Genomic DNA, 15097 nt, shown 5'->3' with positions numbered 1-15097 from the left:
GTGGGCTTTGTCCCATGCTGCAAACTTGGCACAGAATGAAGAAAGGAAAAGAATTAAGAACATGCAAGATGATCTTACCATACATTCCAAAATAAAAATGACTGGTTACTAAATTAAGAGGTGTCACTTATCTCTACAGCCCTCTATATGAGAAGCTACCCTCTCCACAATATGCTATAGCCAGTCCTGTAACTTCCTTTTATTCTCATCTGGTGCATTTACAGCCAGCTGGTGTGTAAAAGCACCACCAATAAAAAGTAAAAGTAAGCATCCCTTCCTTACCTGCCCAAGTGATTTTAACACAGGGTTTGGTAACTGCAATTTGATCTGCTCCTAAGAACTAGCCACAGCATTAAGCTGTTCACACCTTTAGCACTAATTTATCACTGTCCAAGCACTTGTTAAGTACTTGATCTCTAACTATTAATACTTCAGATATAACTGGTCTCCTTATAGGTACATATATAAACACAGAAAACTGGTTTTCCCAATAAGATAGTTACTGAGCAGCCATCAACTGTTCAGTTAAATATACACCAGATTTTTTCAGGGAAGGGAGTTCACATTTTTGTATTCTAATAATCTGCAATGGCATTTGTGCATCTTGTGGCACATTTGCAAAGTTTATGCAAGACAATAAATCTACCACTTGCACAGACCTACCTAATTAAACCAGTATTTTCCTTGAAAAACATTGAGAATTATGGAGAACATATGCTAATAAGTAGTAAGGGGGGTGAGGGGCAGGGAATAAATCTGAGTACTGCTCTTGCTAATGCTGTTCCCCAAGAAGTTATTCTCCACTGATTCCTGTGTGATAAATGCAGCACTGCTGGACTGCTGTCCTCACCCCCAATGCAAGTACAGAATGTTGTGACTTGGGATGACACCAGCCCTGAGTTTCCCCCAGGGAAGGCTGTTTAGACTCAGACACGGAGAGGCGCTGTACTCCTTTTGAATTCAATTCTGGGGATCCTTCAGTTCTTCATCAAGACTTTCTCTGACTCTACTCTCTAGCACGTTATTGTTTCTCCAGTGTCTGTACCTTTTCTTCCTCTTCAGCTTCCTAAAGAAAAACCTTGGATGAAATTTAACTTGGCAAGGCAATGATTATGCTAGAAGAGTGAGCCTCCTACTGGAGACATAATGGATTTTTCTTTATAAAGAAAAGGTTTCTTCAAGACAAGATTTTTTCTTAAAGCAAAACCTGACAAAGGCACAAGAAACTTGTGTTTCTCAAGCATCAGCAAAACTAGTTTAACCACTTACAACAATTTATGAAGGATGCAAGCTATTGTACAATTCAGAAATACTATGTAACAGGGCAAAACAAATACACTCAAATCAAGGACCGCAAAGATTCAGTAGGACTTCAGAACCATGGCTGCCTTTGTGCTCAAACATGATAAAACACATTGCACTGATTAATTTAGAGATTCTTCTTCTTTCAAAAAAATAGGTGTTGGAAACCTGGTACTCAGGCCACAATTACAAGAGACATTTCACAAGTTCTAGAAACTGATGATGGACTTTTAAGGTCCCTGCCACACCAAACCATTCTGTGAACAAATAAAATAAGGAACAATACTGTTCTCTTCCAAACCTTGGGAGAGACTTGGCAGGTAGATCTGTAAATGAGCTAAACACAATGACAGTTTACACACTGTCAGAAGGTGCTGCTGACAGCTTTGGCCCATAGCAGCCAGGGTTCAGGTGGCCAAAGTATTTACAACATTTGGGATAAAGGAATAGTTTTGGACAATTTTTAAAGACCATTCTAATAGAAAAATATTTATTTTATTCCCTCTTTAGTGGGTCCCCAATATGACTTCCAATGTATAACTAAGATATTTGTTCTAAAGCTAGTACTCCAAAGGAGTAGTTCTCAGAACTTCATCAACAATATTAAGAATACAGTAAGCAACTTTAAAATAATGCAATAAAAATAACCAGAAATTTGTTTTTACAGTATAAAACATTTTAATATTAAAGTTTAAGACATTAAGAAAGAATAACAGGTGTCCAAGCTGATGAGGATAAATCTTGCCCAAGCCTTAGATGTTAAATTACAAAGGAACGCAGTTCTCCTTGCAGCTCCAGGTGGGAATTGATGCACAAACACAAGTTAAATGACACAGTGCATAGGCCCTTCTTTTATAAGCTGGCTGAAAAGAGCATTACTTAAGCAACTGTGTCCATTTCCTTAGTTTGCCCCTCCTTTGTTTGTTGTTTTTTGTTTTTTGACCTAGGTTAGGCTAACAAGATGAAAAGTACCTCACAAAAAGATGCCAAATGAACAATCTGGAGAACTGTGGGTTCAGCCAGCTCCACCTCTGTCCCTGGGAAGATCATGGGGTGAGTTACGTTGGAGCACATTTCTGGGCATGTGAAGAAGAAAAGATTTTAAGACAGCATGAATTTGCCAAGGGTAAATTATACCTGATCAACTCAACTGCTTTCTTTGATAAAATGACCAGATTTTTATACAAGGGGAGAAAAGGGGATTTCATATACACCAAATTTAGCTAGTCTTCTTACACTGTATCCTGCAATATTCTTATATCCAAACTAGGACATTACAGTCTGGACAGGTGTTCAACTAGATTGGTAAAAACTAGTTGGACAATTGGGCTCAGAGAGTAGAAGTTAGAGGGTCATACTCTACCTGCACCTCAGTTACAGGTGGAACACTGCAAGGGTCTATCCAGTTTAACATCTTTATGAGTGAACCGGAGGAGGTGCATTTTTTACCAAATGTGCATATGGCACCAAACTGGGGGGAAGAGTTGACACACTTGAGGGCTGGGCTGCCATTTAGAGGGACTTGGGAGAGCTGGTGGAAAGGGCTGACAGCAACCTTATGAAATTCAACAAGGGCAAGTGCAAGTCTCACTGAAGGGAAGGAAGGGCCCCTGGCAACGGCACAGGCCAGGGACTGACTGGGAGAAGACGGCCTTTCTGACCTCATGGCTGAACCTCTTTCAAGCAAAGGGATGGACCAGACACCTCCCAAGGTCCCTTCCTGAACTGAAAATGTAGTAAGTGTCATATACAGATTTGGGGAGGGTCGCCAAATCTATCTCAGAGATTTTTGTGCCACAGCTTCAATCTGGAAGAATTGCAAGTTTTGGTTGTGGGTTTTGTTTGTTTGTTTGTTTTTTAATTAAAAGAGGAATTACAAGAAGGATGCTCATAGCATCACTGCTTCCACAGGAACCAGATTTTACATGCTTAGGCATGCCCATCTTTGCATCACGGGCAAAGCTATTTGCTTTATGGTTAGTTATACAGTCACTAGTGACAGTGATTGAATCAAGGAAAACAATCCATACTCCAGCTTCTCCTTGCAGTCACCAGACAGCCCATTTCTGGGCCAAGGCAAGTGCCTGTACAACCCAACACCAAGCCAGGTTGCCTGGGTCAACCTCCCCACAGCTCCAGTGCAAAGCAGCTGAGGGAGCTGGGGCTGTTCAGCCTCGAGAAAAGGAGGCTGAAGGGAGACCTTATTGCTGTCTGCAACTACCTGAAAGGAGCTTGTTACATGGAGGGTGTCAGTCTCTTCTCCCAAGTAGCAAGTGACAGGATGAGACGAAATGGCCTCAAGTTGTACCGGGGAGGTTTAGATTGGATATTAGGAAAAAATTCTTCATGGAAGGGGTTGTCAGGCATTGGAACAGGCTGCCCAGGGAAGTGGTGGAGTCACCATCCCTGGAAGTGTTTAAAAGGCCTTTAGATGAGGTTCTTAGGGACGTGGTTTAGTGCTAGAGTTAGGTCTCTTCCAACTAAGATGGTTCTATGATTCTATGATCCTGCACTGACATGGGCTGCGGGGGTAGAAGCAGCAGCAGTGCCAGGCACCTGGGAACTCTTCTGTCCTACCCCTGTGCTTCTTTCAACACATCACAGAATCATAGAACGTCCTGAGTTGGAAGGACCCACAAGGATCAGAAAGCTCAACCCCTGTCCCTGCACAGGACAAGCCCAAAATTCACACCATGTGTCTGAGGGCACTGTCCACTTGAATATGGTCAAGGCTGATCCTGCGACTGCCTCCCTGGGGAGCCTGTTCCAGTGCTCCACCACCCTCTGCGTGAAAAAACCTTTAGATCCATTTAGATTTGAGAAGAAACTTCTTAGTGAGGGTGCCAGAGCACTGGAACAGGCTGCCCAGGGGGGCTGTGGAGTCTCCTTCTCTGGAGACATTCAAAACCCGCCTGGACGCCTTCCTGTGTAACCTCATCTGTGTGTCCCTGCTCCGGCGGGGGGACTGGACTGGATGATCTCTCGAGGTCCCTTCCAACCCCTGACAGTCTGTGACTGTGACCGCAGCGCCGCCGGGTGGGCCGCGGAGCCCCCGCGGGCGCCGAGAGCGAGGAGGGGCGGAACAGGAAGACTCCGCCCCGCAGCATGGCGGCCTTCCGCTGGGGAAGCGGAAGCTCCTCGGCCCCGCCCGGCAGCGTCCGGCGGTGCCTGGCAGCCATGGCTGACGAGGAGGAGGACGTGCCGGTGAGCGGCGGGAGGGCGTCGCGCTTCCCTCTGGCCGGGACGCTTCGGCCCACATCGCAACGGCGAGGGGGTCGAGGGAGGGAAGGGTCGGGAAGGGGTCCCCAAGGGGTCCCCGGGCGCTGACGGCGGCCTGTGCTCTGCTGTGCCCATCTAGTTTGAAGAGGACGCGGAAGATGCCGGCGGGGGCCTGGACGGCGGGCAGGGCAAGAGGAAGAGGCTGTTCTCCAAAGAACGTGAGTGGAGCTGCGGCAGCGACCCCTGCCCAGCGCTGCCGGGGCCCTCGCTGCAGGGCTCACCGTGGCTCAAACGACCACGTCCTTCCCCCAAACGCAGCTGAAGCTCTGAGGAGGCAGCTATGGAGTGGCAAAACCTAGGTTTTGTTAGTAAAACAGCAGCTTTCGTTCTGTGCCCTGGCCGAAAGTGCAGAAAGCTGTCCTGCAGACTCCCCCCCGCCCTGCCCCAAATATTGCCAGTGCGTGTTCTGAACCCAACTGTGCCAAAAGTCAGTCACGCTGCCAGTGTTCAGTACTGGGTAGGCTAAATGCGTATGTAAAGAGTCTGTAATCAGACGTGCTTTCTTTATGTACAGCATTAGGCTATTGTTGGCTTCTGTCCACCTGCCTGTTTCCTGTATGTTTGTTCAAGAATTGTCCTGCCCAACAGACAGGAGTGCCATCCCGGTGCATGAATGTGCAGGCTGGCGAGCTCTAATGGGAGGTGTGCTGCGGACAGTGCTGAATGGATGGAAGAAGCCTCACGCTGAGTGTTTCTTTCTGCAGTAAGATGCATGATGTATGGATTCGGGGATGACCAGAACCCTTACACAGAATCGGTGGACATTCTTGAGGACCTGGTAATAGAGTTTATCACAGAAATGGTAAGTCAGTTCTATACAGCATGGTCAAAACATCCTCACTAAGTCTTTAGTCTTCTGAAGGGTAATACCTCTGACTCAAATGCTGCATTATCCCAGGCCCAAAACTCTGATGCTAGTAGGAAAAAGCTAAACTTAGACTTTGCTCTTCCAAGATTAAGGCAAAATTCACACATCTTGCTCCATATGGATTTAGAACTGTGTCTGAAGTTCCTAAGTAGCAGTTAGATTAGTATTGTAGGAGGGGAAATACACATCCAACTTTGGGGCTCACTGTGGCATCACTGTATGCGCAGCTGACAGCAAACAAGGCTCAGCTTTGATAGTCTGTCAGGTTTTTTTGTTCTCCCAGTATCCTTACATGGATGGGAACATAGCTCTGCACTACAAAACAAATCCAAGCTTCCAGAGCCTGAAGCTCTTCCAGATATCTGGATACTGTTTGAAAGTTTGTTTTCGTTTTTGGAAAAAGTTATTCCTAGCGTTTGTGGATCCCCTTGTTTCTGAAAGGTTGGCCTTGCCTTCCCTTATCAAAATGCCCTAATAAACTGTCCTGTGATGTGGGTACCTCACATTGCTTCCAAGTTCTGCCTGATGCTGTTCAAGCACTCTGCAGGTTGGGTGCCCCTCACGTAATCTGGCTTTAGTTTTGATTCTATTACTGTTACGTGTATATAGTGGTATGTGCTGAGTGTAAGTGATGGGCAGCTGGGGACAGCACAGCAACAGTAAGTCCACAGTTCACTGGTAAGTTCTATTGTGACTAGGATGATGGTACCCAGATCCTGCTGTTGTTTACTTTTTGATTATAAAATGACAGGAAATAAGTGGAACTGAGAGCTCAAAATAAATTAAGGGGCAAAGGAACCCTGCTGACTTTCCTCTTTTCCTCCAACAGACGCACAAAGCGATGTCAATTGGGCGGCAGGGTCGTGTACAGGTTGAGGACATTGTCTTCCTAATACGCAAGGATCCCCGGAAGTTTGCCAGAGTTAAAGACCTCCTGACTATGAACGAAGAACTGAAACGAGCCAGAAAGGCCTTTGATGAAGCAAACTATGGATCTTGATTCTGTGCACAAGGTGTACTAAGGCATTACTTGGGTACCTGCTGCCCAAAAGGAACATCATCTCTGTTGTTTGAAGGGGTTATTCAGGATGGAAGTCACTGCTGGGATGTCTGCCTGCACTCCCAGCCCTTTTTGAGAAGCTTTCAAGCAGCTGAATATTATCTGATTATACATGGTACAACTTGGTGTTTTTATGCCCTTGCATGAAATGAGGAAAGAGCTCTAAAGATTTTGTAATGGCAGGCAGTCTGAAGTAGGAGTGTGTTGGATCAGATATCTAAAGGGCTAATGATCAGTGATTCTCTACAACTATTTCAGTTAATGCTGGGTATTCCTGTGACAGGAAACCTAGAAAGTGGATCTTGGTTAACTGGACAAAGTCCTCAAGCCCAAACTACTATAGAACTCCTGCTCTTTGCTCTGTATATGCTCTTTGAATAAAACAATTTTTGTGCCCACTACTCATGACTAAACTTATACTGATAAAGGTGCCTAATACAGGGGTTTTAGCACTTCATTGGCTGGCTCTTCTGTTTTCTAGCAATATTAAGCCTAGGAAATGGAAGTTAGCCTATTCCAGATGTACTTGCGCTTACAGCCTTTCCTTACCTCTGTTAGGCAGATGCTGTTCTACAACAAAGCAGGTTACTGTTCTTCATTCTGAGACAATTTTTTCTCAGTATTTCCTGGTGATCCTGATCTTGGGACGTAGTTACAAACAAGAGCCTGGCAGAAAGCACTAACCACGCTGCTTGTTCTAACATTATTTCATTAATATGTGTTGGAGTAGCTGTGCCTTACATTTCCCAGCAGGCAGAAATTGCACATACATTAAAAAGATTTCAAGACAGCAAACAGCGTGTTCTCCAGTCAGGAGTTCACTGTTGCAGGCCACAGCTGTGCTTTCCTCTAGTTCTGGAGCAGCTCAGAATGAGAAGGTTCAATAAACTCCTCCTTTTAGTACAAGGATAACAAATACTGAACAGCAATAATACTGCAAGTCAAGGCTGCCCCCTGTACAAGCAGCACAGAATGAAGGGTGTAAGACTGTTTCCTTGGAAAATAAGTGGCAAGTGTTTTGTCCTGAACAGCAGTAAGCAATCACCTGCAGCATCTCACTGTGGATGGTAACGGTTTGCACTGTGAATTTGGCAGCAGCACTTAATATGTGGTGTGACAAAAGAGAAGATACACTGAGTAAGGGTAACTCAAAGTCACTGTTCCTGGACAAGGCTAGGTAGAAAGGATGAAAACCATTCAGCTGTTCACAATACCCCTCCATAAAAAAGCTGTTTTACAAAAATACAATAAAATTGCTACATTCTTAGCAGAATTTAGGATGTGAGTTACCAAGAGACAATTAGGGTTGTGAGGGTTTTATTTAGGAAAAATTTGGAATGACCTGACCCCTTTCCTCCTTACAGTCCAGGATCAAACACCCATTGCTGCAAAAATTGAATCAATATCCATGTTCTCAGTATCTTCTTTCCACACAGAGCCAGGGTTTCCTTCCAGCAGCAGCCACTTAGGGGTTCCCACTGTACTTAGTTTGGCAGTGGCTGTATCAGCACTGGAGCGTCCTTCCTGACTCAGAGGCCCATCCTGGCAAGCTGGGAGGATCAGTGAAGCGCTGTTTTCACAGACCCCAGAAAGCTCAGAAGGTTTTTGCCGAACAGTCTTCAGAGTTCTCTTCAAGCGAGTGCGTGATTTGATCCTCCTTTGACAGAACCGTGCCCCAAGGTACCGCCTTGGCCAGCGTGCATTTTGTGACCCGTACAGGAGGTATTTACAGACAGATGTTTTGACACAGCACAGTTTTTTCTTCAAGCTTAAGGGGAGGAAATTGCACAAAACATAACTTTATTAGCTGCTGAAGTGTTATTTCATTTGGGGTTCGAAAGATTTGGTTATTAGCCTTCTCTACTATTTTCCTTGTCATACCAAGGAGACACAACAGCAACTTGTACATTATTAGCCAAGGCATTCTGAAGAAAGATAAACACCCCTTGCATCATATAATCATTCACATTAAATATGTACATGATTTAAGTTGCATTTTCATCCTCCCTCAAGTGTCTGTGCATTTATTAGCCTTTTAAATCCTTTCACAAATGACTGAAGCTAAACAGAATGTTCATATCAGAGCATCCAGTAACCTGAACTAATGATCCAATTTGAATTTAAAAACAATGGGTTAGACCACTGCGTTTCTCTACACTAGCAAAATACATAATATTAAAATGTGAACTGTCAGATCCAGAAACCCCCCATCCATGCAAAATTACCTGCAACCTTGAGCCTCCACGTGGTGCAGCCGGTTGCTTTTCAGCAACTTGTTACGCAGAAAATAAGCTTCTGACTTGAATTTATTGCCTCTGCACCACAGAATTGCTTTTCTGAGTGCTTCTGACAGCTCCCCAAATGATGTAGCTGTCTGGACCATCTGCACAAGAGATCCAGTATGCTGCAGTCTTGGCATATGAGAGGAAAGTGATGCTGATTTTGCTGTAAAAGGTGTTGATGTAATGCTTATACCCTGAAACAAAGAATAACAGAAATAGTATTTTAAAAACATGACATGTCTGATCTTCTCTGCTGAAGAGGAGCAGAATACTGAGGTTTTTGTGAGAACTTTCCTTATTTCCTAGGGAGAAAGCAGAATACCAGTCTTGTTTTGTGAAATACAAAAATAGGTAGTAGATAATTAGAATTTGTATTCATCACAGAATCACAGAATGTTAGGGACTGGAAGGGACCTGAAAAGATCATCTAGTCCAATCCCCCTGCCGGAGCAGGAACACCTAGATGAGGTTACACAGGAATGTGTCCAGGCGGGTTTTGAATGTCTCCAGAGTAGGAGGCTCCACAACCTCCCTGGGCAGCCTGTTCCAGTGCTCTGGCACCCTCACTGAGAAGAAGTTTCTTCTCAAATTTAAGTGGAACCTCTTGTGTTCCACTTTGAACCCATTTCCCCTTGTCCTACCATTGGCTGTCACTGAGAAGAGCCTGGTTCCATCCTCATGACACTCAGCCTTTACATATCTGTAAACATTAATGAGGTCACCCCTCAGTCTCCTCCAAGCTAGAGGGACCCAGCTCCCTCAGCCTTTCCTCATAAGGGAGATGCTCCACTCCCTTAATCATCTTTGTTGCCCTGCGCTGGACTCTCTCCAGCAGTTCCCTGTCCTTCTGGAACTGAGGGGCCCAGAACTGGACACAATATTCCAGATGCGGTCTCATCAGGGCGGAGTACTAACCACCCCCTTCTAATACACCCCAGGATGCCATTGGCCTTCCTGGCCACAAGAGCACAGTGCTGGCTCATGGTCATCCTGCTGTCCACCAGGACCCCCAGGTCCCTTTCGCCTAATAGGTCATTCTCCAACTTATACTGGAACCTGTGGTTGTTTCTGCCCAGATGTAAGACTCTACATTTTCCCTTGTTATATTTCATTAAATTTTTCCCCGCCCAACTCTCCAGCCTGTCCAGGTCTTATGTCTAATGTCTACTACTGACTTGGCCTCTGGTCCTGCCACCTGATGTACTCACAAATGCTCAAATTTATAAGCAGAAATTAGTAGTGATTTTCAGTGCAAAGCTTCCACACTAACTTGGGTTGTGAGACAAGCAAAAATAATGCAGTGAAAGGGGACATTTTCAATAAGGGATATAATGTTTTGAGCATTAGGGTCTTTAAAGTAAAAGAAAAATTGTAAAAACTTGCCGTACAAACCTCTTGTGTTAGAGGTCTGGATGGTCTAAGTAGGCTCTTCACATCAAAGCCCAGCTGCTTCCCTACAAAGAGAGAGGAGAGTTCCCATTATGAAATAAAGATAGTTTTAAGTGTTTCTACAGAGACACCACAACGCTTTGCCCTGCTGAGGTCTCAAATCTCCTGCTGTCTCAGCAGGCTCACACCTGTACTCAGCATTTCCAGGCAGACTTAAGGGGACTTCACTCAACTCACATGGCAGCTGGCAAGGGATGAAGAGGACACACAGATTTTACAGAGGAGAACTGCTGCAAAGGAGAACTTAATGGACAAAAGCTTCATGCAAACACCTGGATGCCCGCAGTCACTGACCATAGCGCTGACTGCAAGGGAAGTCTGAGGCACAGCCCAGAACCAGCACACACAGGATGCTTGCATCCTGTACATACAACTCCATCTGCTCTTGTGCAGACTGCAGACAGTGCTCTTAGCTTCCTTCACTACCCTGGGGCCCCATCTATGCAGAAGCAGGAAAATACACGTAACTATTTACAGGACCTATATACTGCATTCATTACTGTCCTGGCTGTACTCCATTACTGTACAGGCTGTACTGTCCATTACTGTCTCTAGGCTGTATCATGTTTAAAAAAATAAAAAATAAATTAAAAAAAAAAAACCCTTTCAATACTGACATTGTCTACAGCTTTACAAAGGCAAGGGTACATGCAGAATTCTCCTCCTCTTCCAAGGACAGAAGAGGGTAATTTGTACCAGAACTGCACTCTGTGGGTAGTAGAAGTGCTCGATTCTGTTGGACAGAGGTTGCGGTCAGTCTCCGAGATGTCAGAAACCAGTAACACTGTGGCACAAGGCTTTACCTCTGCTGGCTCTGGTCACCAGAACTGGCTCTCCAATGTCCGCAGAGCGTGGGATGCTATAGTTTTTCACAGCACTCCTGGAGGTCACAAAATTTCTCTTTGTCCCAACCTCAGACACCGCCTCTGGCATTGTTGGGAAGAGCTTCTTCAGCCAGCCAGTAGGTTTTTTTGTTGTAAGCATTTTAGCCTTTTGCTTCTTCACCTCAGAAGAAATGTTAACTCCAAGGAAGTTACTGATATCAGAAGGGAAGGTAAACCCCTTGATATAAGGCATCTGCTGGGTCTCAGACACCAGATGAAGCGATGTGGACAACACACCATACAAGGACATGAGGCTCTGCAACACATATCTGTACTGAATCCTGAAGAGAGAAGACAGAAAGGTATGAAGTCTTCTAGCAAAGCATTATGCTCACAGAACAACTACCTTCAGCTCAAGTGGAGGAGCTGATATATAACATTCCAAGCTGCCCCTTCCCTATTCCACCTCAAAACAAGCTTATCTTTTTACACTCCATCACCATGTTGTCCTTAATATCAGTCTGAGCTTTAAGGAACTGTTCAATATCAGAGCACAGGAGCAATTCAATGAGTAAATCCCTGATCAGGAGCACCTCTGCTTCCCTAGAGCTTTGTGGAGTGCCACACCTGGGACTCAGCAGGTTGCCAGGTCACATCCAAATCATTTGACAACACGTGTTCACCCAAAAGAAACCTGTACCAACTCAGAACAGCATTGCTAGCACCACTGCTGGACAACTGCCTGCTCTATGTTTACTGGGGAGACAGATTTCTTGTGCCCAAACATGTTTTACTGAGTTATTCTACACAATCCTGCTACTCCTTCAGCTACACACAGCAGTTACTTTCTCAGCATTGCTTTGCAGTACTGAGAGAGGCCAGAACAAAGATTTCCCTAGAAAACTCAGCAATATTACAGAACAACTTTATCCCAGCCTTTCCATTTCAGCATGCGGCAAGTCTTGCTGCCTTCTGCAAAGAGTACCAGATGTTAGTGTTTGTGGCAGGCTGGCATTAACTCTGTGATTTTATTAGCGCTACATAAAATGTGCTATGAATAAAGCCTTCCAAAACAGCATGTAAGAAGTCTCTTTCCACTTATACAACCCTTCAGGTGCTAGAATCAAGTCCAAAGAGATGGAAGGACGCCCCTCCTCCTTCTCCTCCTAAATTAATAAAGCTCACTCAGCAGCAATGCCTCATACAAGCCCTTTTTCCTGACAGGCACATCAAACAGACAACAAATGAGACAGACTTTTGAATACACAAACCAGAGCCGGCTCAACAACCCTGAAGCCACAGTGTTCAAAAGTATGAATTCTTCTGAGCAGAGATGTTGAACGGACAAGCTGAAGATTACACCAGTAAAGGATGAAAAATAAACACCATGTAATGAGACTTAAACACACCAACTAGCGGCAATTCACAAGGGAATATTCTGGATAATCTGGGAAATGAGTATTCAAACTTTGGGCTGCTCAAGGCTGGAACAGCAGTCAGCCAACAGCCTGAGGTTCCTACATAATAACTTGAAAATAAGATGTTTGGCTATCAAAGGAACTCCAAGGTGCACATATCAATTGCACAGTTGAGTCCCTCAGCAATACAGGGCCTACAGCAGTCCGTTTAGGTCTCATGAGGTACTGCTGGTGAACTGTTAAGAACATTTTCATGGTGAAAAAAGGATACAGAAAAGCTTTACAGCAACAGTCCAGTAGACGCAGTATGAGCTTGCAACCTCCCAACACCTTCAGAGCCACAGTTTCCAGCATAGGCTGGCTGGGAACTAAACACTCTGCATGGGCTTGGGGTGTATTTTTCCTGTGTTGAAACAAGGATGAGGAGATGGTTATGATCTAGCATTCCCACCCTTTAGCTACACAGACTGAGTTAATGGATAGTATAACATATGGGATCACAACACTTACTTGGGAATCAGTCCTGCCAGAGTTTCAATGCAGCCCACCAAGTTCATTTTCCATAGGCGCTTCAAGCACTGTTCTACCTACAAGAAAGAAAACTCCTTTGACTGGTATCTTGAGACACAGAAGTGCCTTGGTCTAACAACTACCACTATATTAAGTGACACTTTCTGCTTATCAGTTTAACAGCACAAATTGCAAGCTTTTGTGATGGAATGCTCTGGCACATTCCTATATCTGTACTATGGTGAAGAAGATCCCTTTATCGTGCTACTGTGAATATGGAATTAAGTGAAGGGCTGGAGCAGGCCATTGCTAATTGGTGCTGCCTGGTTTCTCCTGCAGAATACAATGGCATTTGGTATTGGCTTTCAAGAATGAAAATGCGCAAACAAATAAAAAAATTAAAAATTATTCCTGGTCTATTTCAAAACAGTTATTTGAAGATATTGACAATACCTGTAAATACTGGAAAACTGGTAAGAAGTTGATTTTTTTCATCTTAAACCAAGAAATGCCTAATAGAGCAGCATAGGATTTTTCTTTCCCCCTCCCATTATAGCAATTAATTGAAAATCAAATCTCAGCATGAGTATAGGTGACCGAGCACTGGTTCCACAGGGCTGGAAAGGAGAAATCGCACTGACTGCACAGAGCCAGGAAACCCACTGAACAAAACTGCAAGGATGCTTAGAGATGACAAAACTTGCCCCTGCTCCAAAATACTTGTTGCATGATGCCCGGGCATCAAGTGCTGCTCCGAAGGCCTCTCAAGGCCCCGTCCCCAGCTGCCGGGTACCTGCCGCCCCGCCGGGGCTGCTCCTCACCTGCTGCAGGGCCAGGTAAGGCCGGTGCCGGAGCAGCCTGCTGTGGTACACGTAGAGCACGGCCCGCAACACGCGTCCCTCGGCGGCCAGGCCTCTCCCCGACAGCTGCTTGCCGGCGATCTCGCTCCGCCGCCGCAGCGCCGGCAGCCACCTCACTGCGGGCAGGGGGACAGCACCGCCTCAGCGCCCGCCGCCGCCTCACTGCGGGCAGGGGGACAGCACCGCCTCAGCGCCCGCCGCCGCCTCACTGCGGGCAGGGGGACAGCACCGCCTCAGCGCCCGCCGCCGCCTCACTGCGGGCAGGGGGACAGCACCGCCTCAGCGCCCGCCGCCGCCTCACTGCGGGCAGGGGGACAGCACCGCCTCAGCGCCCGCCGCCGCCTCACTGCGGGCAGGGGGACAGCACCGCCTCAGCGCCCGCCGCCGCCTCACTGCGGGCAGGGGGACAGCACCGCCTCAGCGCCCGCCGCCGCCTCACTGCGGGCAGGGGGACAGCACCGCCTCAGCGCCCGCCGCCGCCCCCAAACCCGCGCCCCTCACAGCCCCACCACCCGCGGCCGGCCAGCACCGACCAACGCCGCGCACGGCGCCCGGGAGTGGCCTCGAACGCCTCCCAGCGCTCCCCGGGCCCGCGCCGCTCCCAGCCCGGCCCGGCGCCCCCGGCGGGGACCTGCAGGGTGTTGGGCCGCCAGGGCTACCGTCGCGCTGCTGGCGGGCCACGGCACGTCCAGCCGGTTCCACGCCGCCTCGGGCGCCGCCATCTTCCCCGCTGTGAGGGCGGGACTGCGCAGGGCTGGAGGGAGGCTGAATGCAGGCGGGACCATGTTGGCGGGTAAGGGGGGTGGCGTGGACCGGACCAAATCACCCCGGCGGGGCGGGGGCTGGTCGCCGTTGGGCTGGCTGCCGGTGGCCATGGTGCCTTCGCCTCTGCCCCGCACAGCTTAGTCGGGGTGTCTGCGGGGTGCCTGGCACCCCAGAGCCGCGGGAGGGAACCCGTGACCGTGGGGAGCTCCGGGCTTCCCGCCTGGCGGAGCCGAGCCCCGGGCACAGCCCGGCCCCGCGGTCGTGGGGCAGCCTGAAGGGAAGCTGCTAAATTAATATATACTGTGATTAAGTTACAAAAGACGTATCTATCATTAGCCATTTGACATGGTAAATGCTGTCTAACCACCTGCAAAATGAGGGGATATTGTTCGAGCTTTAGATCCTGCATGACAAGAGGGAGGCAGAAGATTAAGTAATACATTGTTTAGATGCAGAGTGCTTACTTTATGTTTAACTAAT

At 47.0% G+C, this 15097-nt stretch overlaps 2 protein-coding genes across 2 annotated transcripts; one reads left to right on the top strand and one right to left on the bottom strand.

Moving 5' to 3' along the window:
* Positions 1–4468: 4468 nt before the first annotated feature.
* TAF13 (TATA-box binding protein associated factor 13) lies at positions 4469–6910 on the top strand. Its single transcript, XM_080349648.1, has 4 exons — positions 4469–4506; positions 4661–4739; positions 5286–5383; positions 6279–6910. Exons 1-4 carry the CDS (start codon positions 4480–4482, stop codon positions 6447–6449), a joined length of 375 nt encoding a protein of 124 aa, XP_080205774.1. The 5' UTR covers positions 4469–4479; the 3' UTR covers positions 6450–6910.
* A 357-nt stretch (positions 6911–7267) lies between these two features.
* RMP64 (ribonuclease MRP subunit p64) lies at positions 7268–14574 on the bottom strand (the record flags this gene model as incomplete). The annotated part of the gene is made up of 9 exons (XM_080349367.1): positions 7268–8277; positions 8735–8985; positions 10184–10245; positions 11044–11405; positions 12336–12413; positions 12754–12885; positions 12993–13069; positions 13814–13968; positions 14484–14574. The coding sequence occupies 9 exons, from the start codon at positions 14572–14574 to the stop codon at positions 7881–7883; spliced, it is 1605 nt and encodes a 534-aa protein (XP_080205493.1). The 3' UTR covers positions 7268–7880.
* Between the last annotated feature and the right edge of the window lie 523 nt (positions 14575–15097).

Source organism: Nesoenas mayeri (assembly GCF_963082525.1).
Source record: "Nesoenas mayeri genome assembly, chromosome: 1".
Lineage (NCBI taxonomy): Eukaryota > Metazoa > Chordata > Aves > Columbiformes > Columbidae > Nesoenas > Nesoenas mayeri.
The sequence above is the reverse complement of the archived record's forward strand: the minus strand, read 5'-3'. Positions and strand labels throughout refer to the sequence as shown.